Here is a 27,673-nt window from a genome sequence, read left to right on the forward strand (position 1 = left end):
GATAAAGGAAATTTCCTGTAGTTTCCAATACTATTGTATGTTAAATTTGTTTAGGGCAAAAATATTACCTCCATTCCAGTCAGTTTACCTTAGACTTTTCCACAGAAGCTGGACAGTTCTGCCTGGCTCCAGTTTGTTTTGAACAGGTTTCTGTAGCTGTAAATACAGTGAGGTGGGCAGAAAGAGGAGGATGGAAAAAACCAAATCAGTCATTCACATACATTACATTATTCACATATACAAGCTGTGAGTTGCAGTTGTACCCAGAGAGCCAAACCTCACAGTGAAAGGAACATTCTTATCTTGAATACTTAGCTTGATGCATTTAGAGAACTTCTCCCAGATATAAAAACACCACAAAGATTCCTGTGGGATCAAGGTCTTCGCTGCCATTGACTTCACTGTATTTGCTTCCCCACACTACAGAGGGTTGAGCATTCATCTCACCTTATACCTTGCACAGATATCTACATTGCAGACCTCCAGTTTGGCAGATCTATCTGTCCTAGAAAACTAAAGAGAGTTTTGTATACAAACTTGAGACAGCTTAAGCACCAGGGGGGACTTTGGCTCTACAGTCAGTGCTGTAGGCATTTGTGTTTCTCAGCTTAGGGACTAAGTCTTACCCTAGGGTAAGGCATCCTTTATGCTGCAGACCAGAAGATGAAAGTAAAGTGAATCACACTTTCAAAACCAAATCAAAACTACAAGAGTAAGCTATAGCCCAATGGTCAAGTGTCCAGCCTGAATACCCAGACCTTTTGCTAGCTTATTTTGGTCTCTGAAGATTTTAACTGGTAAGTTGAATGGATGTTGTAGTGGGGTTTGTTTGTTTTGTCCTTGATTTTTGTTTTGTTTTTACCTAGAAACTCAGTATTAAGACATTGATTTAGCAGCACTGCAATTGAGCCTTCAAAACAGAGCAAACCTACAAGGATAACTAAAATCCTTGTGGATTTTAGCATGTGGAACAGTAAAAGCTGACCGAGAGGGCAGATGTTTTACCTACAAACACAAAAGTAAGCTTTCTAACCTGATTCGGAGTCACTGCTATCTGAGGAGCTAGAACCACTGCTAGTGCTGCTGCCAGAGTCCGAGGAGCTGCTGCTGTCACTCAGTCTGCTTGGTCCAGTACTGGACTCAGTGTTGTTTTCAACTGCGGGAGAAAAAGAGAGAATTCAGAACAACCAGCAGTGGAGCATTCTTCATAGACAAGACTAGGATCAACCTTGTTAGATCTATTCTCCCATGTAACAGTTCATCTTATTCCACTTCCTTGTCCACTGTCCATTTAGCAGTAGACTTGAGAAAAAAAGAGCTCCCTCTACAGAGGAGAGGAGGGGGATTTCCCAGCAGCATTGAATGACTGAAATATCCAGGGAGGAGCTGTAGTCACATGATTTACAATCCTCAAGTAAATTAAAACTATGCTGTCTTACGACACAATTCAAGCAATTTCCCCCCATATTTCCTGCTGTTAAGTGACTGTTTATGTACTTGTTGCTGCTGCTAGACTTGCATGCTGAGGTCTTTATCTACAGCCAACTCTTCTTTCCCAAGCCATGTGTACTCCAAAATTGCCATCTTTCACCACCTCCCTACCATCTGACTATTTAGCATCTGCAGGGTTGATTTAACTCAGCTTATAGGGACTTTGCAGTCAAAGCTTTTTCCAAGTTGTTGCTCTGATGGAAGCTTTGCAAATGAGAAGTTACATGGATGCCTGTCTCCCTGGACACGAGTCTTTGTTAAATACCAGATTAAGCTCTTGTAAACAAGCTAGATGCCATTTGTGAAGATTCCCTAGCCTGCCTCTTCCCTCTCCACACAACATATAGTTCCCAATTGTTTTCAGCTGCTTCTTCAGGCTTTTCTTTTTAGACTGTTTTCAAGCCATTATGTATACTAGACAGGAAGACCTGACTGAGCTAATGCTAGTGCTGGATGCAAGCCTGTGTTTTGCAAGGATGCTTCCATCATTTCAGCTAACTGGTTTTACACAGGAGCTAAATAGATATCCAATAGAGGGCAATAATAGCACTCAGTGGTTTAATGAGGAACAGCTTGACCTATAATAGTAGCATCAGCTGCATTGATCCATTCTCAGCCCCTGATGAGAACCACCAGTAAGTGTACAGTTCAAGTATGTACTAAATTTCTGGCTTTGATCTTGAAACTCATTATTGCCTGAAAAACTGAATTGATTCTCCTAGGATACTTTCTGAAGTCTAAGGTAACACAGACACCTGTCACTGACACAGAAATTTTGCTAGTGTGACAGCTAGTGAGACTGCCACCTAACAAGCATGACTAGAGTTGGTTATTCTTGAGTCTCTAAACTATAGAAAGTGAATTATGAACAAAGAGACTGTGACCCTCCCCACTCCCCACCATGTTTTCATACATCAGCATAAAGGGGAGTTTATTGGGGAGTTTATTGTTCAGTGTTGCTTAAGTTCTGAAGCCATTCCCACCTTTACCTGTAATGAAGTATTAGGTGCAATAATAAGGAAGATGCTTTAGACAGGACAAGTAACTGGCCAAATTTGCTGCTGTGACTCCAGCTCACTCAACATAGGAAGAATCTTAAGACTAGCAATGGGAAGTTTAAGACCCCAGCTATTCTGAGGAGAAAATCCCCAGCTGCATAACAGCACTAAAGCCCAAGGGAAGAATTCCATTTTAAGCTATTTCTATTCCAAATAAGTAAAAGAGCCACATTACACTTGATGTTCTTCTTCGGGTTTAGTTGACCATTGACATCCAGTAGTCTCTTCTCTAACTCTTGTTTCCTCTCAGAATTAAGTTGTTCTTTTGACTTCGTTGGTTTTTTAACTGCATGGGAAACAGAAGTTAACATGGAAGCAAACAAGAAAAGAAATCTAGTGGTTTTTTTTTTTTAAGCATCATTTCTACTACATACCCTGCTGCTTTCTTTGTCTCTTCCTCAAGCAGGTTGCCACATATTTCTCTAGTTCTCTGAGTGTTGAAGCATTTAAAGTTTCAAAGTCTATTTCTATCTCATCAGGGTTGGAGTTCCTCAGTGCAGGTTCTCTTGACTGTATTATATGGACTACTTTCCCAAGCTTATCTCCAGGGAGTTTATTTATGTCCAAACTCAACTGTCGTTTTTCATCATAATTCATGGGCTTGGCAGCATCTTCATCTTCTGATTTATGTGCCAACAAGACCTGCTGCATGGTTTTCTTTGATTGACTGCAGGAAAAAAATATACTGCAGTAACAACATTTTGAAATAATTAGACACCCACACAAATCCCTCACACTTACATGTTTAAAGAGAGTTTTTTCTTAGATTTCTTCTTGTGTTGCAGATTTTTCTTCTTTTGAATCAAGCTTTTTATTTTAGCTTTTTCCTTGTTCTTTCTTTTCTCACTTTTAGCCTTCCCTTTTTTCTTTTCTGGTCTAGATAAACATGCTTTGGTCAAAACCCACAACTGCTGGTGAAGAGCTTTAAGCTATCAAAAGAAAGAAAAAAAAAAGCTGATAATCTTGGGCAATGTAGAAGGAACAATAAACTGGTCATAAATATCACAAGATATTTGTGGCAGCTGAATGATATTAATAGAATATCTGCTTTCCAAATGAGATTTATTTTCCAAACATCTTACTATATTGTAGCTTAGTAAGACTATCCACCTAGAAGATATAGGGCTACTTATTTTATGCAGACATTTCTAGCAGTATGTGTTTTCTAACGTTCTGTCAAGAATGAAAAAAGAGAAAAAGAAAAAAAAAATCACTCTAGGAGCTTCCAGCATCCTCTCTTTAATTTCAAGCACTTGGGATGCACATAAGTGCCTTATTAGGTTCTATTTCTTACAGCACTGACAAATTAGGCTAGTGGGACTGGGCTCATGCATCCTAGTTTGCAATATAAGATGGCTAGTTAGGACATACTAGGAGTTTCGGAGAACAACTTAACACAACTTTGTTTAACTCTCAGGAATTGGAAGATGGTCAGGTGATGAGAATTAGAATTCAGACATACTGAACTACTGTAGCAAAGGCTGGCTTGTACACTTGCTTATCCTCCTGCCTACACTCATAAATTGATGATTTATCTGCTCATTTGACAAGTACTGAAAACTGTTCCTTATTTGACAAGCAGAACAAATGCTAATTTTCCCCAGAGTTTTCAGATACAGAAGCAACAGGTTAAAAGATTATGTTCAAGCAGAAACAAGACCCATCCCACTCTTAATATGAAGCATGGCTTTGCTTCACTGGCTAGCATGAAGTTCCTTCTGTTTTCTCATACTGAGCTTTCTGAAGTAGAAAAAAAATGGCTTGCTTTTGTGTGGCTCAAGAGAGACAGAGGGTAAGAACAGAGCTCTTCAGCCATATGAAAGAAATGCCCCTATTGGAAGAATATGCCACTAAGCTAAGTGTGGAGTGTCTGCAGGCTCTCATCATACCACAGGAACAGTTTCATTTTTTTAAAAGTTTGAGAGTCATCTGAAGAAGTGGTAGGTAAGAGTAGTAGAACCCACTTTGTATTTGCTGAGGCACTATTCTTAACTTTTGATGGTGGTTCCAAAGAGGAAATAAGTTACTAGAATCTCTTAAAACTGATTTTTGGTGCTAAGCCTCAGAATGGACAAATCAAAGTGGCAGCGTCAGAGAGATCTTAAGTCGTGCACATGAAGTACTAATGCTCACTTGCTCCTGAAGCTTTGCAAGGTGCATTCTTTTTTCCTCTTCAGAGTCTTCAGATGATTTTTCTTCTGAAGAGTCATCATTACTACTTTCACTGGAATAAGCTTCTTTCATTTCTCTCACAGGCTGTGGCAGATGAGCACTTGCAACAGGTTCATCAGGAATTTTGGCGAAGTGCATTTCAAAAACATCCTGAAGAGTTAGGTTTGGGAACAGTGTACTTTTCAGATTTCTAAAAGCATTATCAAGTTACTACTTGTGCATAGCAACATATGTACTACTTGTACATAGCAACACAGTCGTTCAATAACATTAGTAGATTCTACATCAGGGCATGAAATGACCTACTCTTTTTCAAGTCTGACTTAAGAGAGAACTCACCTGAAGTTTTCTTGCCATGGCAACTATTTCATGATCTGGAGAATTATGTTTGTAGCAGCTCATGAACATTAATCTAACATCTGTAGCAAATTCTTGTATATCACTATATTCAAAGTTGTCCATTTTCTTCTAGAGGAAAAGAAAAATAATGCATGTTTAGTAGAGAGCATTACCATGAACTGGCACAAAAAGAGGAGGGTACAAGAATTTTGACACACAGATTCAGGTTCAGCTTGTATCAAGACAGTAAATATTGTAAAAAAAAAGTTATGCAAAGACCTGCTTCTCACTTTAACATTGTCCCTTTAACAAAGACTTTTTTTCCTCTTTTAAACAGATTTATTAATTGTAATTGCTGGAAGGACTTTCTAGTACTAGTTTCAGCACTAGGTTAAGACAACAATATTTGAGTGACTTTATTTGATTATGTCCTCAGCACCCGTTTTTGATTCTAAGCATGATGTTTACACAAAGCTTGTTCCATAATAGCTAGAGTTCTAAGGGGCTAGAAATTGGGAAATAACCTTTATATTGTGCAAGCCAGTTTTCAAGGTAATTCCGTAAACGATTTAAATTCAGCCCCCCCTCCCCTCCCCTCCCCCCCCCCCAAAAAAAAAGAGAAAGTGGAGCTTAACTGGGCTATACTTTAACCCCATAGATATATGCCCAGTGTTCACAGAACACTGTCCACATATCTCCATCTACAAGGGTCACTTTTCACAAAAAAGGTGAAAAGTGTCACATAAATATCCAGTGTTGAGGTTTCATGGCACTTCACCAAGGATATTGAGATTCAGAGAGAAGCAGAAGTTGACATAATAGAATTGCATTTTGTTTTACAGGGCATTAACAACAGCACTGTATGTACAAACAGAGATATTTAACATGCAGCCTGCTTGGAAGGGCTTCATAATTCCCTCACTCCTTATATTAACTTGTTCACTGGGTAAGTAAATTAGCCATTATGTGCATAGTCACGAGACTTAAACTTTCTTCAGTGACCTGTGGCTAAGTCTGAGACACATAAGTATCTGGATTCTGTGGCCATTTTTTCTTTCAAAGGAGAAGCAGCTTTCATGACACCTTTTCAGCTAACACATCTAAAATCTTGTAATTGCACAAGTTATTCAAGCAAGCACACAAACAGTCTAATTTCCTCAGAAACACACTTACTTTAATGGTTCTTAGGTCTGTAGGACATTTGGCAATGCCTTGGTTCTCACCAGTGGAGAAAGATGCCCCATCTACAGGTTTTAAGAAAGGCCACGCATATGCTGCATGTTTCTTTGAAAACATTTCTTTAAGTATTGCATTACAATGTTTTAATTTTTCTGACAACTGAATCTTTTTAATAATTCCAGGTGACTGTTGAGAATGTGGCAAGGATCTCTTCAGAAGCTTATTTGTTACCATATGTTCATTTTCACCTCTGCCTGCTTTAACAGCTCTTCTTTCATTAAACATGGTAGAAAATTCACCACTTGCTGTGACTATTGAAGTAGTAGGAGTTGTAGTGTCAGCCTTCCTTTTCACACCTTTTTTTGCCTAGGAAAAGAAAAAATATACAGTTGTCCAGAGCAGTGATAGAATGGTCAGTTTTCAGACTATACACACACACACAAAAAGAATAATCTCAAAAATGTCAGAGCTTTGACAGCTGTTGAAGTCAGAGCAGAATGTGGCACTTCTACAAGTTTAGACTGAAAACCTACAAGTTATTACAAGATCAGCACACCAAGCTTAACCTTAGATTTAAAGGAAAGAATGGGATGTACTGCAGGTCAGGTTGTGGTCAGTTTTTAGCCATTCAAGAGGATTCCAGGAAGCTGGTAGGTTGTGAAGTTACCCACAAACTGACTGCAACACAAAGGGGAAAACTACTGCTATTTATTTCAGGCCCGGTTGCGGGCTTTGTGTACAAGGTTTATCTTTATTTTTCTTTAACCTGGGTAGTATTTGGTTTGGAAGCAATACAATATGTGCTTTGTCATCGGTGTTCAGACTCTTCTGGAGTGAAGTGTATACACTGTAGGAGAGGCTGCCACAGGTGCCTATTCCTCTTTGCAACAGCAAAACAAAAACAAGTCAATACATGAGAGTTTTTCTGATAAAAGTGTCAGATGTTCACATTAAGATTGCAGTTAACAAAAACTTGCTTTTGTGAGCTACAGACATCTTCCAGACTAGTTACCCAATGTTCAAGCAAACATGCTATTTTTGGAGAATCAAGCGTTTGATTTACATTGAAAACATGAGAATTATTAAATAGAGCTTTATTTTAGTACTCAAACCATTATCCTCAAAGTAGCCTCATTATTTCCTCAAGGAAAGAACAGTTTCCTGCATCAAGATCAAGCCTGCAGAAGTATAGTAATACTCTTCAAAAATGACCATTTTAAAGTTCATTTTGCTTCTTTGAGAACAACGTTTTAAAACCACATTTATAAGAAAAGATGTACCAAGCAGTCATCCCAATTTCCACTTAGTTTCTAGAATTAGTACTGGCCCAGTTATTTAGCAGAGACCTAGAAGATTTAATAGAGATTTTTTACTGTCTTCTATCACAATAGAAGTTTTGAAAAGATATTGCAATAAGCCTAGCTCCTTAGGTTTTGCTGTTAATGCCTGAAGGAGCCATTTCAATATCTTTCTTTCTGAAGGTTATTTGAGGAAACTTACTTTTGTTATAGGGACTGCAGCTGGCATTAAAGCAGTTGGCTGGGCTGCAGACAAAGGAGCCGGTGGAATCTGCTGTCGCTCTTGAGTCATCACTGGAGGCCGCTCACAACTTTCAGCTTGTGTCTGATTTGTGCTTTGTTCATTTGAAGTCCCAGGGATGGGCTGCTGTGTTTCTGGTTATTTTAATATAGGAAATTTTAAAAGTTAGGTCTTAAATGTTGCAGTTAATTTCTTACATGGTCAAATTGAACAGTTGTCAGCAAAACCACTCTTCCACACACAAGTGGTACAAATAAATACAAACAAGAGCAGTTGTTACTTATAGCAACATTGATATCCTCATCAGCACCATTAGTGCCTCAGCTAGAATATTGTACCAAGTTCCACATTATTTGGCTTCAAGAAAGCTGTGGATTAACCTCAGACAAAAGATTAAAAAGGCATCACACTATACGCTGTACATTGTAAAAATGTTCTTGCCAAGAAGAGAATCAAGTTCTTTTCTACAAACATGTTAAAGACCAGGCAGCAAAGGGTGCAAGCTGCATCACGAAGGTTCAAGGTTCCTAAGCATAGCTAATACCTGCATATATGGCTAAGCAGTATTACAGCCCTCCACCACTGATCTGAGGAGAGTTTAGACCAATGTTTTTCCGTATTTGCTTTGGCTGGTTAGATTACTAATGTGTTTTCCAGCTGTTATGCTGTTTAGTTCCCATAGATGTTTACACCTATTAGTTTATATAACACGACACTGAGCAGCCCTATGACATTTTCTGAAATGGAAGTCAGTTGCCTTTTTAAAAAAAATATAAATCTTCTAAAGCCTTATAGCAGTATTGTTACTTGTCTGATTGTTCTGGAAAGAGTAGAAAACACCCCGGCTGCTCAAGGGTTGAGTTGTGACAAAGAGGATTCCCTGTTTCCAGCTTTTGCTTGCTTGGTATTTTAACAATTCACGATAAAACACAGGCCTTACCTTCTGGCTTCTTTCCTTTTTTTTTTCCTTTATTGAGACTCACTAGTGTTTCTTCTGGTGGCATTTGGGCTATTTTCCGCATAAAGACTTTTTCTAGTTCTTCAGCCATAAACACAATGTCATCACCTGGCTGCAAAATACGGTCAGTAACACTCAGGAAAGGAGAGACTGCAGTAGTGGGGGCTACCAGACTACAGGATCCTGCTCCGAGGATTGAAGAAAGCCACTAGTATCAGAGAGGTCTAGAAGTTCTTGCCATCCCTGCCCCCACAATTCACTTTAAAACAAATTACTTCACTATTGAAATACTTTTTCTCCCACTATCCCATTGCACAGTCCTTTTTCCATCCCCATACATCTACAGCAAAGGGAAAAGGGGGCAGATCTTCAACTCCCTTATTTACTACTATGTCCTGAAGAAAGCTGTTGAAGCTCAAAGATACTGAGACACAGCCAACAAACATCCAAGCACAGGGAGATGCTCACACTTCATTAGGTTAAACTTATGGGAGGAAAAAAGCATGGTTCATGGTTGCTAGTGTTCAACTTGTACAGGAGTTACACAGCACTTGCAGATTGAGCTGCACAGCCATAACCCAGAGATTTTGGAGGTGTAATCCTTGTACAACATTCAGTTGTTGTAACAGCAAGGGAGACTTTACTTACATGCCTTCAGTCAATCCTAGCAAAAAAGCCTCCTCTCCTTTCAGAGAAAATAGTTTAAAAAAAAAATCATGCCGACATTGACTTAGTGCAAGTTCTAATAACCATTTGCTTGTTTTAGACTTGTTTGGATTGTTCAATAGAATCAGTTACTGGTAAGAGGCTGTGTTTCACATACCTTGTTATACATGTAGCAATTCAAGAACATAGTTTTAAAGTCTTCAATGCATTCTGCAGCTTTTGTGTAGTAATTGTGTTCCAGACGCTTTTTTATGGTGCCTAAGTCCATAGGTTTCTTTATAATACTGTAATAATCCTGTGGTATTGAAAGAATAAGTCACCAAACAGGTACCTTAATATTAGGACATGAAGATTTTTACACATTTAGCTATGAAAGTTGAATTGCAAGAGAGGAGAACTGCATTATGTTAGAAGCAATATTTTTGTAAAAGAAAACTTTCCCCTGTAGCCATAGGTACCAAAAAAGTGGTCAGGAACTCTTCACCTTATATTTCCTCCTTGTTCTTTCATATAACATACACAATTGAAAGCCCCAAAGAATATTTATTTCAATAGAATCCAGAGCTCTCCTGGTACTAATACTTATGAAAAGTATACACACTTCTCATTTGTTATCTAAAAGCCATTTGCCTGAAGTAGCACTCTGGTTTACAGAACAGTGGAAAAAGAAGCCAAAGACAAACTTGGACAGAGACAAAGTCTCAGTCACTAACAAAAAAGCTGCCAAGTTTTCACAATTGCTGTCCAAATACTTTATTGCCTGGGTTATACTAGCTCTCCTCTCAGGGTTAGTCTAGTGAACATGTGGCAAGGACTGAAAAGCAGCTGGAATGTAAACTATTGTGATTATTTTAGTAGCATGGCTAAAAGCTTGTGGGTAAGAACATGAGGCTAATTCCCTAATGGTGCATTTAAGAAACTGGAACAGAAATACCCCCACTAAGTTCACATACGCTTTGTGTGAAGTTACTACTATTCCAACAGTGTTCTAAAGCTGTCCTAACAATCTGTGTTAGTGAAATAAAAAAGCTAAATACATTATAGTGTAGACTATTGAATTTACCAAAACACCACCAAGAAAATTTTTAAATAATGCAGCTAATAATTATTGTCCATTCTACCATTAAAAGATTCTAGTATCTGGGGGAGAGAGGCAAATGGGGCAAATACCTTTATTGTCCTTGCCATGGAGCCAGACATTTGCTTGCTATTGTGCAATGGTTGAACTAACACATACTCCTAGAAGTCAAGAGGCTGCCTTAGAAATCCAGAGAGGCAGAACTGGTCTGAAGCCAGCTGCAAATGTTGCTACAGCTCTGATGGAATGACCCTTAATATTAACCTTAACTGACAGCTCCTTCCAAGAAGGAAAAAGGGTAAGAAAAGACACAAGAAGATAGTCACTTTGACTGTGCTTTTGTACGAAGTGACCAAATGAGTTTGTCACAAGAAAACAGCCATAGATACAGGCTTTTGTCTGCTCTGAACAGAACAAATGATTTTGTACAATTAGTCTTGGAAACATAAGAGAAGTAAATATGAATGCTTAAGCTAGTGGAGAGGAAAAAAGAAAACAATCAAAGGAAACATATCATGGTTTTATTTAACACCTTTCTACTTATCTACCAAGAGTGGTATCTTCCAGGTCATTGAAATACCATTGTGTCAATAACCTATGTTTTCATTTGATTGAAAAACATCCAGAACTGGAGTCTAAAGATACCTGAATTAAAACAATTTATCACAAGACATTATACACATGCACTTTATTACAATTAAGTTTTAACAAAAATAAAACCCATGCAGCAACACGGAACAAGAATTTACCATCATAACTATTTCCTAGAAGATGGTCTAGCACTGTGGTATTATAAGAATCATATCTCTTCTTTTCTTCCCTATTTTTACAGGGACATTTAATTCTTCTAGAAACTTCAGAGCAAGATGATTTGAAATTAACAAATACTGCAAGTGTAATGACTTCTATGCATCAAAATGGATCCAGATTTGCCTATTTACTTCAGGGTCAGTCAGATCTGTTTTCCCATCATAACGTATTTGACATTGAGGCTGCCTCATATTAAAAATAAAAAACTTAAAGGCAAAAGAAAATACTCACCATATTCAGTGCTAATAAATGTCTAAACCAGAAGACAACAAGACAAATAATGCCAATATCCAGAAACTCTAAGAGGCTTATCTAAGCATTATTATTATCCCTTCAAAATTATCCCTTTTCTAGCCTCAATACAGAACATAAATTAGAAAAAATGCAGCATTTCTCTACAAAGAGAACAGTTTTCTTGTAGACAGCAGTTCAAATGCAAAAGTAGTCTTCCATAACCTGTTGCATCAGAAAAAAAACTGTTTTCAACTAACATTAATTCAAAAGTCCTCTAAATATTTTACTTATTAATACTCTTATTCCAAAATGGTTCTTACAGGAAGATTCAGCGCTGCTGCATCCACAGGCTGGTGAAATGGCCAGGAATAGTTGTGTCTCCACATGGCTTTCATGACCACCCTCCGTAAGTACTGGAGCTGGTTTGTCTGACAACCACTACTTTTGTTATTTATGTATTCTGGTGGAGGAGGGTTAATTATAATGGAATGGTGTTGACTTGGAACAGACATCTTTAGTGAGTTTGTATATCCACTTGTTCAAAGATCATTATGCATCACACCTGAGGGGAAAAAAAAAAGACAGAAGTATTCAGTGAAGAATATCTGGATTTAATGGTGCTTACATGTTCCCTTCTGTTTGTAGAATGTCAATACTGTAGCTACAGGCATACCTTCATGTTCTAAGCAAGGCATGTGTTTTACAAAAGTACATATTTGGATATACTGCACCCCTAGAATCTAGAAATACATCCTAGCTTTCTGCTAAGAAAAACTGATAGCCTGCTTTTCATCATGCTATGAAGTATGTAATGAGTTTCAGAAAAGTTCATTATAAAGTAGAAAGCTACTGTTATCAGCACACTGCTAGAATAGTATCTATGGCCCAATCTTACACAAACTGTAACATCTCATCAGATACTGCGTATCACACATCTTATGTTTTCATTTGTTCTTTATTTCAGCATTCAAAAGCATACTTCAAACAGCCCCTGAAGCTAAAGAGACATTCCAGTTTCTCCCCATGTGTGTGGACAACAGTTTGGGTTGGAAGGAACTTTTTAAACATCTAGTCCAACCCTTCTACCATGGGCAGGGACCCATTCCAATAGACCAGGTTGGTCAAAGCCCCATCCAGCCTAGCCTTGAATACTTTCAGGAATGGGACATCCACAGCTTCCCTGAGCAACCTGTTCCAGTGCCTCATTACCCTTGCAGTGAAGCATTTCCTCGTCATACCCAATGTAAACCTACTGCCTTTCAGTTTAAAGCCATTCCCCCTGTTCTATCACTACATGCCCGTGTAAAAAGTCCCTCTCAGCTCTCCTGTAGCCCCTTTAGGTACTGGAAGGGGCTCTAATGTCTCCCTTCTCTTCTCCAGGCTGAACAATACGAATTTTCTTAGCCTTTCTTCATAGGAGAGGCCCTTCTTCTCTCTAATTATCTCATGACTCTTCTCTGAACTTGCTCCAACAGGTTTATGTCATTCCTGCACTGAGGACCCTAGAGATGGAAGCAATACTCTAGGTGGGATTTTCTGACAGTGGAACAGAGGGGCAGAATCACTTCCCCGACCTGCTGGCCACACTTAGTTCACTGTAGTCATTTACAGAATGCAGATGTCTTTCCTTGAACAGTACTGCCATCAAGGTAAAAGCTCTCTTTTCTTCTTGAATAAGGAAAATGTATCAAACCTGAGTCGTTAATACCTGGAACAGTTCTGAACTACCAGCCAGCATACCTACATAGGACACTACATCAGTAATAAATGCAGTACAAGATCAGATTGTTTTGAGGTCCACAATAAATCAGGTATCAAAACTATTGCTATTTTTCATAGTACTGCTTTTGCAAAGGTAGTTGATACTTTGACCACTCATTTGTACCTTCCACTGGAGATGTCCATAAGAGGGAACCCAGCTAAGATGGGGTACTGGGAACAGCCTGATTGGCCTTGTCCTTCCAGTCAGTGCAGAGCCCTGCTTGCCCCCTGGCACAAGCCAGTGACAAACTCACCAGGCACCTTCTGTTGATGCAGTACCACAGTTAAGCATTCATATTGCTCTCCCTCTGTGCAAGCAACAGCCTTCTGTTTACATTTAGAGTTCACATACCTTGGAAAATAGCAACACCTGCCTGACATGAAGAATGAGTGCAAATGTAATTTCTATTACTAAGTACACCACCTCAGGCTCTGCATGTCTTTTATTCAGATGGAGACACACATCTAATTTCATGAAAATTTTGTAAATTAGTACAGTAGAGTCTAGGAAAAAAAAGCACAAAGAGTGCCCAAGGAAACCAGGAAACTGAAGTTTTGTACATAACACAGTCTAGATGCTCAGCTTTTAAAACCTTAACTTATGTCGTGGAAATCAACTTCCATGCCAATAGGAGAGCTAAGACTGCATCTTCTAAAGGACAGATAAAAGTTTGTGTTTTGGTCAATCCCTCCTTTACTACCTCCCCCTCCATCTCCCCTTCTCCCTAGTCACATAACACTCCTCCCTATCTTAAAATAAAACCTGTGTTTGCACACTAAAGCAAAAGTGTGATCAGATTCCAGCTAGCTAAGTTGTTTGATGTTTTTTCAAACCACCCCTTCCTAGCTTTGTGTGTCCTTGAGCTGCTGAAGCAGATCCCAAAGGTCAAGTAGTCTTAAAAGAGAAGTCTTGAGTGTTTCCTTAAGGCCTAGTTTGAAGTTTTTAGCTAACCTGATAGAAGTGTCTTTTTAGTTTAAGAATAAAAGGCAAATAGCTTACATGAATTACATTTCTAGAGAAGTCAAGGCTTTTAGCAAGATATCATATCTTATGAGAATCACACTTCTTTCCTTTTTTTTTTTTTTTTTAAGAAAAGGTTATTTGCTCTCACTGATAGCTCTCCAAAAGCATGCATTAGCAAGCCTCCTGAAAAGGCAGCTATTTTCTTTTGTTTTAGCTGAGCATTATAGCTACCAGCATAGAACCTGCATATATCAAATACTGGTCAAGAACAGCAGCTCAGAAAAATATTAGCATACCACATACAGAACAAAGGTAGACAGTCTACCAAACTCTACACCCAAAGAACATTTGATTCTTCAAGGCCTTTTTAACAGGTTTTTTTCGGTAATAGTCAATAATCACACTGAAATTTCATAAATAATCTTGGAACCTCCCATAGGTTGATATATTAGAACTACCCAGGACAGAGTACAGCCTTCTTACTGCAAGTAGCACAATCTCTTCTCTCAGAAGGACAGCTATCCCCTTAAAGACATCCATAAAACAGCATTTCCTTATTTTTATGAGCTCTCCTGAGGTACATCAAACAAACCTTATATTTAAAGACAATCTGTATAAATATTAGGTGCTAAGAAATCACTGACTTAGAGCTACTACCATAACCAGCCACCCCTGAGCAATTCAAAACTAAACTTCCACCCTCAGAGCAGACCAGTCATCTTTTTTACCTTAGTTTTAGGAAAAGCCACAACTCACTTCCTCCCCACCTGAAAGATGAAGGAAGAACAGAGCTTTAGAAGACAGACACAGAAGTCTTTATAACCTAATCACACCTTCATTTTATTCTCTAGCAATAACAGCCACACACCTGCAACCCTGACAAAAACCTGCCCTATCAATGGTCCTCATTGAGAAGTTATCAACATAAAAAAGGAACAGCTGTTAAGGGCTAAAACACACCAGATGGTTATTTTGCCAGACCTGCTCACTCATTAGTTAATAACACGAGGTGGAGGGATTAAAAAAGAGGAATTGGTATACTTAGATCAAATTTGGTTTGATTTTCCTATCTTAATTTTAAAGTCTTAAATTTAGCATAATGGAATGCTTATGTTTTATTGATTATGCAGGGTCATACTGTGCTATGTTGTAAGAGCAGTACATAAATAGTATGTCTGGTTAAGAGTTGGCTAGTATTCATACCTTCCTTCATATACAGATTCATTACTTAAATTAACCCCAAATATATTTAACAAATGCATTGTAGTGTAAAAATGAGGGCCAGGTTGTTTCCTAATAAATTTCATTTGTTACCAGTAAAACTACAAAGGAATTTACCAAGCTTATTTTGAATTTTAGCTATTGACTAAGCTTTTGTTTATCTCAGTACACCTTAAAAGCTTCATCCCCAGCATGCTTTAGAATAAGGTAACTCTGCAAAACGAGATTTGTATTTAATTCAGGTGCATGTCCCACTTTAGGATCAGAACTTGCTTGGATTCTTATCATGAAAGTAATTTATCTGCATACTTTTTTTCTTTTCTCTTTTTTTTTTTTTTTCAGCAAGGTGTCTGAATGAATGGACCAACTGTACTTGGATGACTCTGTTTTTCTGGCAAAAGTATGAAGTACTTGTATAGGATCTAAAATATCTAGGGTAGATCTGGCATGTATTATTACTTAAGCAGCCCAATCTGTTAGGATATAGATGAAGTTGTTGGGGGAAGCATTTGTTTGCTGCTTCCTCTGGCACCTCTACTGAGCTGTGAGTAGGTAACACAAAGTTTATTCTTTCTAGGTGATAGGAGGAGGATGTTTTTACTGGGATGTAAGGAATTCCTATATTTGAAGCAGAACAAGTACTAGAAACCTCATTCAATAAAGAAAAGCAAGGAAGGGGAGTGGAATTCTCTGTAGGTAAGTCTCAGGGTTTGCTGAACAGAGTGATCTCCTCACTAGAAGATTGTTACTGAGGAGTATGAAGTTGTGTTACTATTGATGGGATTGGACAGTGAGATGGGAAGGACACTAGCAAAAATGCCAGTAGTGGCAAAAGAAAACAGAAGCTGTTGTCTATTGAGCAGACTTGTTTGCTTTCTTATTTTGCTTTCTGCTCTTAGCTTCCAGACTGTCACTGCTTAATCCTCCTCTGAATCTGCTCACGTCTTGTAAAAATTTAAGTCAGTTGGATCTGGTGGGCTGTGCTGTGAATGGGGAAACACTGTGTTTGAAAACTATACTGGTTTGGTTTGTAAATACTTAGAAAACCAAGTTTTAATGAAATCACTACCTGTGTGTAACTGATATTAAAATAAGCTGAAAAAGAATGTACTACAGTAATTTTTGATTCATTTAAATACTATGTGGGAAAAGGCAACTTTGAAAAATGTTGCAGTGTTCATTGCTGGCTCCCCAGTTGCAGCACTTGCTACGTGGTCTGAGTCTGGCTGGCTGTGGCCTGTAGGCAGGTAGCTGCCAAAAGTACTTTTGGCAATTCTCCCAAAGGTGATGATTGGGTAGAGAGGAGAAGAAAACAATAAAATAGTGGAAAGAGGTGGTCACCTTTATGCTTTTGCCCTCATCCAGTGTCTGCTATTTCCAAGACAGTCCTAGTGCCATCCACTTACATGACAGATTAGAATGACATTCCTGACATGCTTCAGAAAATGAATTTTTACAAGTCTGATAGGATGGCTGAGATGGAGTGGTATTTCAGTGCAGACTTGTTGACAGTTCTCTCTGCCTGCAGTGGGTTAGACTGCATCTTTCTGAAGACACCTCATTCTGTAAAGAGTTTTAATCGCTTCTATCTGGGAGACTGTAAGACAATGTCCAAGGTAGTAGCCTGAGACTTCATTAATATGGTGAATATCATGGAAATAGATTATATTATTATATTTTAAATGATTCATCTGTTTGGAATGTGAAAGCAAGTATCACTGATCATTCTTAAATGTCTGCTAAGGCAGAAAATCTGAGTGGGATTTGATCTACTGAACAAAGGCATTTGAAGGTCCCGTGGGTAGAAGGTAAATTTTTAAATGCTTGCTCAGAAGATGTGAAATAATGAAGTATCTATTTCTTTTCATCTTTAAATTTTTATCTTCCTACAGGGCATGTTTATCCCTTGCCATGGATCTTGTTAGCTGAGGTTTGCAAGTTTTATACTTTCTGGTGAAAATTTTACTTACAGATAGCCATTTATCCCTGAATCATGATGAACTCTTCCTGATTATAAACATCTGTATAAAAATCGGCTAGTGCTGATAAACACTGCCAATTACAGACTGGGTCAGTGTTGACAGCTGAGGTTCAGCAATTAAAAACTAGTATTCTAAAAAAGCACCTAATTTGAGCTGACAAGGAGGGATTTGTTGTTTTTTTTTAAACTGACTGGAAGGACCTCACTGACTTTAATCTCCTATGTCCTACATCGCTTGTAAAATGTTTAAGCTATGTCGTAAGGATAGCTGGATTTTCATACCTGTTGTACTTTTTCAAAAATGTTTGGATAATTCCCTGGAGACAGTGAACTGGTGAGAGTGCTGTTGCAGTCATTCCCATAGCAGTTCTCTGCACTGTGTCACCTGCATCTGTTCTGAATAGGATTTCATGACACGGGACATGAGCTAACCAGTGTTTACTTTCTCTTATTAGTTTAAAAACAACTCTCAAGGTGCTGTTGCACTTAGTGCTGCATTTCAGCAATATTGTCTTCTCTGTGTTTGGAACAGAACACTGAACAAAGGCAAATGCTTTGCAGAATTGTATGGACTGTATTCTGCAAATCAGATCTTAGGGAGAAATGGGGATAAGTGAAGCAAGACCATCAAATTCCTGACACTTTTTGTCTTCTCCCTTGCTCTGCATTTGCCTTTTAGCACTTTGTAGGTTTAATCATGTATGGAGTGTACTATCCTAGATAGTAGTGCAATTTGATGTGATATGTTAATAGTTCACATTGATATATGCTTACTTTGTGGGTTTGGCTGTTGCTTTGACACCGCTGCATCAGCCTCACAACACGTGAAACACAAACGATTTATTTTAATTTATAGAAGTTGAATGATATTTCCCAAAAGTATTTCCAGCATGTTAATTTTCTTCTCCCTGGGAGCCTTTAAAGCACTGCTTTGCCCAGTGAATGCTGTGTGATAGGACCCTTAACTAATAATAATAATAATAATATAATAATAATAATGGCCAGTCTTCGCAAGCGAAGATTTGGGAAAGGTCATAAACCCTTCGAGCCTGCGCAGTGGATTTTTTAGGTGAGACACAGCGTGCGCTGAACTGAGCCCACCCTTTAATCCTGAGGTTCATCTGCCGGGGCTGAGCAAAGCTTGGACAGTGGCAGTGAGGTCCCCAGGACGTAGCTGGATTGCCATACAAGGCTGACGAGCTCCAGCTGCCCGGGGGGCCGGGAATTGAACCTGGGTCGCAGCGGTGTGAGTCCTGCACTCTAACCACTAGACCACCATAGGACCCTTGACTATGCAGGTAACAAATACTTCAAAAACCACTGGAAACAAAGTAACGGGAACTGAAGCTCAAAACGTGATTACAGGAGTCGGCTTTATATCACAGTAAGACACAGAAACTGAAGTTGATGACTACTGCTTTAATAGGCCAGATTTGGCTCTCAGATAGCACTGTAAATTTGGAATAACCCTACTGACTTCAACAGATTTGCTTTAGGTTTTCATCCAGGTAAATGACCTCAAAGTGTCATTTCCCTATGCTCTTTGTTTAACTCATTGTATCATTTTCCCAGGTATTTATAACTTTATTCATCTGAGACTCTATGGCAGAGTACCCGTAAAAGTCGTAAAGGCCGGTCTTTGGTACATACAGGAAATGACTGTGAAAAAATTCATGCATCCCAGAAAGCTGCACCATTCCAGCTTGCTTTCTCACCCACTAGATTGGTTTCACTTGCTAGAGAAATCTCACACCTCATTAACTCAGCCTTCAGCTAGTGTCCAACTGAGGGACTATTGCAGAATGATCCCTGACTGGGAACATACTACATCATCAGCTGATGGAGCTGGCAACTACCTATTTCTCTCCCTGAAAATTAATTTCTAAACTCTTTCATTACATTTGAGTCAATTATTTCTGACATTCAGCCAGTGCGATGCTCCCTCTACCCCTGCTGTGGCTCTCCTGGCCTCTGCCAGCCTGTGGATAAGCAGCTTCCTCTGCCTTGCTCTCCCTTCTGACAATTCAGCTTCTCACCTGAAGCAAACACGTCCCTCTAGCTGCTTTGCTCCTGCCTGGCCTTACTGTTCATTGGATTGCTCAGGGACATCTGCTTTCTCCTCGGATCTTTTAAGTTTTTTCTTTATCCATATTCCCTTATTAAATAGCTCCTCAAAATAATTTCTGTCTGGTCAGGCCTTAATTTTTGATGGCCAGCTTGCTGCTGTGCTTTCAGAGATCACATCTGGATTTGGATGTGGGGGGCTGCTCTGCTGAAGGGGAGGTGTCCTGTGAAGCTCTCATTCTGAGCAGGAAAAGAAGGCCTCAGTCACTAGGCTTCTCTACATAGAACTTTAATGCATTATTCTGAAGGGTTCAAGTGTACATCGGTTCTTTGTCCCATCCCGTGACCTTTGGCCATATAGAGAGAATAGCAAAAAAATTATGGACTCCTATGATGTGGAAAAGGAGTCTCTTTTCATCATGTGTAAAATTAGCAGAATGAAATGCTCAATGTGCTTTTCACAACCAAAGATTTAAATAGCTTGCCAAGCGAAAATGACTGGCTTGTTCAGTATATTTTTGTACTCCCCAGGATGTTGATACTCAGTATCAGCACTAAATTTGTGGTTATTAGAACCAACTAGGATGAAAAGAATAGAAACAAAACAGTGTATTAAGTCTGAATTTCACCTTTTTATTTTCCTTCATGAGATGCCCTCTTTGCATATGCCAGGAAATTACCTGTTCTCTTCTAGGAGGTCCTCTAATGTTTGCCTAAAGCATTAGTACATAATAAAATGCTATGTATATTTAGCCATAAATTAGGGATTTAATTTCCATTATATAAAATATGTTAAATCACATGATTTATAGTAGTTTGAACAGAATCTATGGCAGTAATTTTCAACTGCAGTTATGGTGTGGCTGTGCTGCCATCATATGATTGAATCCATAGAATCTGAGTGGCACTTGGATGTGTATTGAAAGGTTTGGATGCTCCCCACGCTGTCAATCCCTTCCTTGTGCTGTGGAAGAAACTGAAGGTGGAAAAGATGCATCCACAGCCTTATTGAATTGATTTTGTTGAAGTAAGGTTCTAACAGTTGTTTGAGTCCCTGAGAAAATAATGTATTTCTGATTTAGTACTAGTTCATTTCAGCATAATTTGAATTTTTAAACCATCTTCAGTGGTGGCTTTGTGCAAACTGAGTTGGCTCTACATTACAGCTGGCTGGGAGTATGTACATGTTATTAATTACTGTGCCTCAGCTGAAACCTAAGAACTTCTTGAACTGCTCTAACACAGTTGCAAGCTGTTATGTATTCATACTCTTCATGATTTAAGCTAACCCAAAGCAGATCTGATTAAAATGAATTTAAGCACAATTGCTTGCATGAATAAAATTGGCTCAAAGTTATGCTTGAAATGCAAAACTTGAGGTGATGATTGAGGAGTTAGATCCCCTAGCTACGTGCCTGATCTCTCTGTGAGAGATTATACCCTTACAGCAGAATTGCATAAATTTGTACTTTTATGAGCTTTCCAATCTCAGATCATTCACCAGGTACCAGTTGGAGATCCTTAACAAAATACCTTCCTATGTGTTTCCTGATTGTGTCCAGTGTCCTACTCTATTGCAACCTTCTGCCAGTAGATGTCAGCTCAGAACTAGTGAAAGTTTATTCTGCTCGTTTTGGTAATAAGAATTAGTGGTTCTGTGACTTTGGCCTTGACTTTTAATATCAGATTGCTTGCTGAGAACATCAGAAAGCATGATGTCAGTATTCACACATTCAGTGTGACCAGTGTGACATTTGCACACTTGGTGACATTTGTACAGCTTAAATACAGTGTGATTGAAAAAGGAAAGACGGTCTGTTAGTTATTAACCTTTAAGGAAAGATTTTTCACGATCAGATTCTGATTCAAAGTTGCCATACTGAGAAGCCAGGGCAAAGGAACCACTGTGTTGCAGAAGGTGGTAGTTATTTGCAGCAACCTCTATGCTGCCAGAAACAGAACTACTGGGGCATTCAGAGGAGTCTCTGCCCCAGTGAACTGGTTATCCCTGTGAGACAATGTGAGGGAGGGATATGCTTACTGTTGGGATTTTTTTTACTTTTTCTTTTTTTTTTTCTTAGGACTATTCTTAGTTTGTATATGTTGCATCTTGAGACCCAAAACTTTGGTCTTTATGGTAACATGGCACTGTTCCTACACACTGGAACTATCACATTTGGGATGGGCTGAAACCATGTTGTTGTACACATCTGGGACAACCAACAGTGGGGAATCCAGGAAATACACCATGGGGCTGAATAAGGAGCTTCCCCAGCTGTCAGAACCCTGAGTGCACCAACAGGCTGGGCAGTCCTTTCTCCTCTCCTGGGAGTGGTTTGGGTCCTGCCCTGACACAGGGCAGCTGTGTAGCCTTGGATGAGACTGCTGGGGAAAGAGCAGTGTGAGACAGGGCTGTGAGGGCCATCCTTAGGATCCCCCTCTTTTGTCTCAGGTCCATGCCCTTCCCTGAGCTATGTAGTACTTATGCCCTTGCCTGGCCATACCCCTGCTAGCTGGCTTCCTGGCTTGACCTAGGACCTGCTTGATCACCACAAACTTGTCTGACAATCACTGGACTATCAGCTGACCCTGGCTGCTGCTGTTAGACCTGCTCTGCTCACCTTGCTTGGGGGCTTTGGGGTGGGTACTGTGCAGGTGAGGCTACATCGGCTCCGTGTTTACCCTGCCTGGTGGAGCAGCCAGCTCCTGCTCCCTGACACTAACCTGCTGGTGGGTGGCTATCACAGGCTGATTTATCTTCTGTAGATTACAAATTTAAGTTTAAAAATACAAGTATGAATTAAAATTAAACTTGTCTTGGCAGTTCAGTTCTTTGTACTAGGACCATGGAGTCTGTTAAGTGATTAATGATGTGTGTCCTCAAAATTCATGAAGGTAAAAGTTTCTAAATTATTTTCAGAGATTGGGCTTTTTGAACTGATATGTGTTGTGTAGATGGCATACCTGCTCCCACTTGGTATCTAAAAATAAAAAATGGAGACATCAATTCCAAGAAAATGTTATTCCTTATTTTTGCAGTCTGCGGCCTAGCTCAATGAACAGTTGTGGATGCCAATATAATAAATTCAGAAAAGTCAAGTTGCACACTTCCAGAGTCTTTAGGACTGTTTGTTTAAAAAATTCGTTTCTAATGACCTTGCTGCTTACATGTCATTACTTTTTTTGGGAGGGAGATTCCTCACTCTTGCCATTTTTCAACAAATGGAACTACTTTAACATCAGAGGGCCAGGCACAGTGGAACTGGCTGTAAATGTTTGACAGTGGCAAGAGGGTGATTTTGTTGAACTGGGTGAAGGTTGATACTGGTAACAAAAATCCAGGGCCCCCAATTAGATTGAGCTAACCAATTCTGCACTGTCAACCCAGAGATATTTTCATATGGGGTGTTTTCAGGAGCCTGCTTGTTTAGGGAGCTGATATGGGCAACCAGAAAATCCCGTTGTTCCTGGGTCTGGCTCTAGAAAGGTGGGAATTAAGATATACCCTGCATACCTACATTGAAGTGAAATAGGAAGTGAGTTTTTGAGCGGAGCTATAATGGTTTGAACAATTTTAATAAATTTTAAATTATATTTTACCATACAACCATCAGTTAATTTGTCACAGGCTTTATGGGTTTATAGGTTTAGTGAGATTTTTTTTTAGTGAGATTTTTAAGTGTTAAGTGACCATATGTTTTACAGGCTTAATATGGCTTTAGCTTTTAGGTGATTGTGAAATTTTGCAAGTTTTTTAAAGATTAGTAATCTGTTCCTTGGCTCTTCTGCATGTGCAGAACCCATACAGTAATGTATTTTAAACACAAACCAAGTCATAAACTATTCAATTAAAGCCAAACCATTTTAACCCTAACTAATTGTTCATATACAGAGAAAATAATTCACATGCAATGTCAGTTAAAAGGATCTGTATGTATATGTGCTCAAAACATCTAAAATAGCTATAGTGAAATTATATGAGCCACTAATAATTAGATTAATGAAGGTCAGTCCCATTGATAGTGGCTCTCTGAAGAACTCTTCCACTTCTTTGCCATTCCCAGACATAAGCAGTTCCTGTAACTGCTTGTTGAGGTGGCTTGAAGCTGAGAGTGTGGATGCTGGTGCTTGAGAGCAGTGCCACTGGTACTGAAGCTGGTAGAGAAGCTGCTATGAAACTACGTACACAAGCTCTTGGCCCAAGACTGGTGACTGACTCCTCTGCTAAGCCTCTATCCTTCTGCAAGGAACTTGTCCTGCTATTTCTACGTATGCATTCTGCATCCACTTCTGTGGAAAACTCACCTAAGGCCTGCTTGACTTTCCTCCATTGCTAAACACTCCTCCCTCTGTGCATGTCAGCAGCAGCTTTTGCTATTAGTGTCTACGAGCACATCATGTTAAGGACAGTTTAATAATCTTAGACCTTGGCCAGGGAGATCCTCTATTACCAGTGCTGATTCTAACTTTGTTTCAGGCCAGAGAAGTCCTGGAGAGTACAACAGTTGCTAAAACACCATAATGGAAAAAAGAACTAATATTTGAGGCCAGTGGGAATATTCCACCTCTCTATGCCAAGGAGCCTGTGAAGGGAGCAGTGTATCAGCAAATGGAGAGGCTTAGTAAGTGACCAGCCCAGTCCTCAGGAGTTTGCCCAGTCCAGAAATCCCACAGCCTTGCTCTAATAGGTAATGCTGGGCAGCATTATTTACTAGGGAGGAGGAAGGATAACGCAATGCTGCACTGGGATGCAGATGCTTGCTGTCAGAAGAATGGCTTTTCCTCCTTCATCCTCTTATCTCAGCTATGTTTTGCAAATAACAGAGGAAGGATAAGCAGTGGACATGCAGCTCTGTTCCTGCAATAGGAACAGTCCTTTGCTCATGGGAAATGTTTATTACTATATCAGTGTGGCGTTATGTGAATTTTGCAGGAGTTGAGGTTTTGTAGCAAAGGGAGTGGGGAACCTCACACTGGAGGAGGTGAGAAGTCCTCCAGACTCCAGCCAGCCCACTCTTGCAGTGAGGACTGTCAGAATTCCTGCATGTCCCTGGCCACTGCCTGAAGCTGAGCAACTCCTACTCCCCTAAAGGGAAGCTTTGAAGGTGGCAAAGGAGAACAGACTGCTTGGCTTGAGGCTTCAGCCTGAGTGCTGATACTTCTGACCCATCTCCAAGAGCTGAAATGCCTTTAGCTGGAATGGGCAGGGGAGGGTGTGGAGAGGCAGGTTTCTGGGAGCAAGAGAGGGGTGGCTACATTCAGGACTCTGCTACTGATGGAGAACAAATAATGATGAAAGAGAAAAGGATTTTGGCACAACCTTTTTTTTAACAAATGTAAAACTGAAGGATTTTCCAGTGATATATTAATACTTAAATAAATGTGAAGGACTAATCCCTCCAGCATGGAATTGCATTGTGCATATCTGGTTTTCTTCATGGGAGGGTCAAAATATGTTAAAATAATCTTTTAAAAAAATAAAAAAAATATTGAGGCTTTGTGGGGGAGAAAAAAGCTGAAGGCAAGTTGTAGATGGGAAAACTGTTTTTTTGAGATAGATGGCTGGCTGGAGTCTGTTTTAGCTTAAACAAGAGTAATACAACTTGTGCAAGACTGACAGCAGGGCCTGTTTATCTAACTTTTGTTTATTATTATCTAGTTTCTGAATTTCTAGACCTCTGTTTCAACATGTTTAGAATTCCCATTTCATTTTCACAAGACACTATATTTTGCACTATGCATTTGGCTGTATTGCATGTGCAAGGGTTACAAAAAAAAGCATATGTGCATTAGTGCTGTACCTTTATATTTATCTACGTGCCAAGATTAATCCAAGATGCGGTAATGTTTTGCCTTAGAGCAATTGTACCAATGAACCTTAACTCTGATCTTAAGAGACTTACTCTCTGTTCCTGTGACAGTTTGTTTATTCTTCACTTCAGGGCCTCTTTTGAGCTAAAACAGCCATTAAGAACAAATTGTTCTGGACAGCTTTTCTGCCTTTGAGTAACAAAAACTGTGCAACTTATTTTCATTTCTTCCTATACCTTTTCCAGGTGATTGCTACAAACATAAATCCACTGTGGTATCCATCCAGCACTGGAATGTTCCAAATGCAGAGAAATTACTTGACTCATTAACAGTGTGACCTTCTAGCATTCTCTACTTGTAAGAATTGCTGCATGCAGGGGAGAAATCCCACTGTACTTTGTGTACATAATATTATGAATACAATGTGTATGATGTCTATATTGGAGGAAAAATACATCCAAATATTTTGTGTATTTTCAGTTATTTCTATAGGTTCTTGTGCTGCAGATAAAATTACAGCTGTATTGTAAAATAATGTTGTATTGAGGGTTTAGTCCTAAAATAGATCTAAGCCCCTGTAATTCAGTGGAAGGTATGAGTGCTCTGTATTTATTCAAGTAATTAATTTATTCAATTAATCAACTTAATAATTAAAATCAATAATCTCAAAAAATGGCTGAGAATATATTCCTATATTAAGCAGAAAACATTTTTTTCTTTCATTACAAAAAATATATTATCTGTGAAAAGGTAGAAGAAAAGAAATGAAAAGCACTGTTTTCCTGTAGAACAATGGAGATATCAAGGGAAACCTGGAGCTTTTGTTAAAGTTAATAAGAGCTGGATCAAACCTAGGATTTCTTACAGCTCTCATGAGGCACTACAGCTCTTGACTTCACTAATCAAAAATTAAAAATGAATAATTATGAACTATATCTTGCTCTTCACTAAAGAAGAAATAACCTCCAAGTAGATTTAATGTGGTAAAACTTGCTTTATGAAACCTTTTTTAATTAACCAAATACCTTACACTATGTCAGGTCCTGCTGTTCTGTTTCTTCTTATAGGGGGACTACTGAAATGGAAACAAAGGTCAGTTTAGTAATATAGAACTGTTTATTTTAGAATTACATGTTAAAAGAAAAGAAGTTAATCAGAAATGAAAGTATCAGTCTCTATCAAGCTAAAATTTCAGGCTGACAGTGCAGATAGGTTTATAGTAGAATGATAAATTAATTACTGGTCTTTTAAAACATATTTTGTTGCAGTTGCAACATAATTTACAAATTGTTGGAAAGGAGATAGAATTTTTTTGTTTGTTTGCATTTTCACAGAGATTTTTCTGTGGCTGCCACAGAACAGAGACAGCAGTTACTTCAGTAGTATGGCAAGTACTCTTCCTTTCTGTTTGCATAATCCTAACATAACTGAAATATTGCTCTGCTTAGAATGAAGAAAAATAAATACACGTGTACAGATCCATATGTATAATGTTTATGTGATTACTGTTATTTTTAATGGAAGTATTTGTATTGCTAACTGTAATTGAGGATTCTATCTTGTTCCCTCTTTCTCTCTATTAAAGTTATGATCTAGGAAAATATGAACAACTGAAAAATCTGATTTACTGTTTCATATTGCATCTCATTAATTTTAAAGCTGCATAATTGTAAACTACAATAATAATTCTGAACAAATATATTTATAGGCAGTTGAATAGATGGATTGAGGAGCTGAAGTGGAGTCTTACAGGATACTAAAGATATTCTATGAACACTTTGTAGTACATGCATTAATGGTAAATTTTGAGAAGTGTGAAGTGTTGATAGATGGGATGAACAGAGCTGGGAATGAGCTTCATTACAGCTGCAGCAGTTTGTAAATACAAGGAGTATGACAGCTTGTTCTTGCAGAATAAGCACCTGCTCATCGGCCATGCTACCAATAAAAATGAAACACTGAGAGGAATTTCAGACTGGTTTTTCTGTGCAAAATCTGCTTTTGTTCAGGTATTATTGTCCTGTAGTGAGGATCTAAGGACCAAAGCATGTTTTACAACCTGAAGCAATCTTGTCTTGTCTGTATGACTTTGCCCAGAACATGTAAATTTCTCAGGTGGTGCTCAGTTAGCTGGAGCTTTCTGCAGAATTATGTAGGAACATAAATAATTCTGATAGCTCATGAAATATGAATAAAGGCCTATTCAATACTTTCTTTTTTTTGAGGCTCTTGGGAAACCTAAATTGAATTGTGTTGCTGAAGTTCTTTTAAATACATATTCTGTAAAACTTTTAACGTGCCATATATTTTTCCATTAATTTGAAATAGTTTTCAGTTCTTTCAGTGT

General features: G+C 38.7%; 1 protein-coding gene and 2 long non-coding RNA genes across 15 annotated transcripts in view; 2 read left to right on the plus strand and 1 right to left on the minus strand.

Annotated features, from left to right (window-relative positions):
• The window catches only part of LOC135418911 (uncharacterized), a 44,369-nt gene extending 32,727 nt beyond the window's left edge, over window positions 1–11,642 (plus strand). The window contains exons 4-5 of one of the 3 annotated variants that reach the window (XR_010432734.1): window positions 5,903–6,006; window positions 11,313–11,641. This is a non-coding gene — a long non-coding RNA (uncharacterized LOC135418911). Of the gene's footprint in view, window positions 1–5,902; window positions 6,007–11,312 lie in introns of all 3 variants that reach the window. The other 2 variants (XR_010432733.1, XR_010432735.1) reach the window with 2 other exon arrangements.
• BRDT (bromodomain testis associated) overlaps window positions 1–27,673 on the minus strand; it is a 50,940-nt gene that overhangs the window by 8,990 nt on the left and 14,277 nt on the right. For 2 of the 11 annotated variants that reach the window (XM_064664732.1, XM_064664741.1), the window contains exons 3-15: window positions 26,357–26,401; window positions 11,845–12,086; window positions 9,560–9,697; window positions 8,719–8,848; window positions 7,740–7,912; window positions 6,234–6,605; window positions 5,061–5,189; window positions 4,683–4,871; window positions 3,291–3,478; window positions 2,924–3,216; window positions 2,725–2,835; window positions 1,034–1,156; window positions 89–156 (exon numbers count right to left, since the gene is read on the minus strand). In XM_064664732.1, coding sequence (XP_064520802.1) covers window positions 89–156; window positions 1,034–1,156; window positions 2,725–2,835; window positions 2,924–3,216; window positions 3,291–3,478; window positions 4,683–4,871; window positions 5,061–5,189; window positions 6,234–6,605; window positions 7,740–7,912; window positions 8,719–8,848; window positions 9,560–9,697; window positions 11,845–12,036 — 2,106 coding nt within the window. In that variant the 5' untranslated portion in view covers window positions 12,037–12,086; window positions 26,357–26,401. Of the gene's footprint in view, window positions 1–88; window positions 157–1,033; window positions 1,157–2,724; window positions 2,836–2,923; window positions 3,217–3,290; window positions 3,479–4,682; window positions 4,872–5,060; window positions 5,190–6,233; window positions 6,606–7,739; window positions 7,913–8,718; window positions 8,849–9,559; window positions 9,698–11,844; window positions 12,087–14,977; window positions 15,017–26,351; window positions 26,402–27,673 lie in introns of all 11 variants that reach the window. The other 9 variants (XM_064664736.1, XM_064664737.1, XM_064664733.1 and 6 more) reach the window with 9 other exon arrangements.
• LOC135418910 (uncharacterized) lies at window positions 11,843–27,294 on the plus strand. Its single transcript, XR_010432732.1, has 8 exons — window positions 11,843–11,930; window positions 12,489–12,640; window positions 13,000–13,173; window positions 16,048–16,166; window positions 23,993–24,137; window positions 25,572–25,683; window positions 26,367–26,418; window positions 26,661–27,294. It is a non-coding gene; the product is annotated as an uncharacterized LOC135418910 (long non-coding RNA).

Source organism: Pseudopipra pipra, chromosome 9 (genome assembly GCF_036250125.1).
Source record: "Pseudopipra pipra isolate bDixPip1 chromosome 9, bDixPip1.hap1, whole genome shotgun sequence".
In the NCBI taxonomy this organism is placed as follows: domain Eukaryota; kingdom Metazoa; phylum Chordata; class Aves; order Passeriformes; family Pipridae; genus Pseudopipra; species Pseudopipra pipra.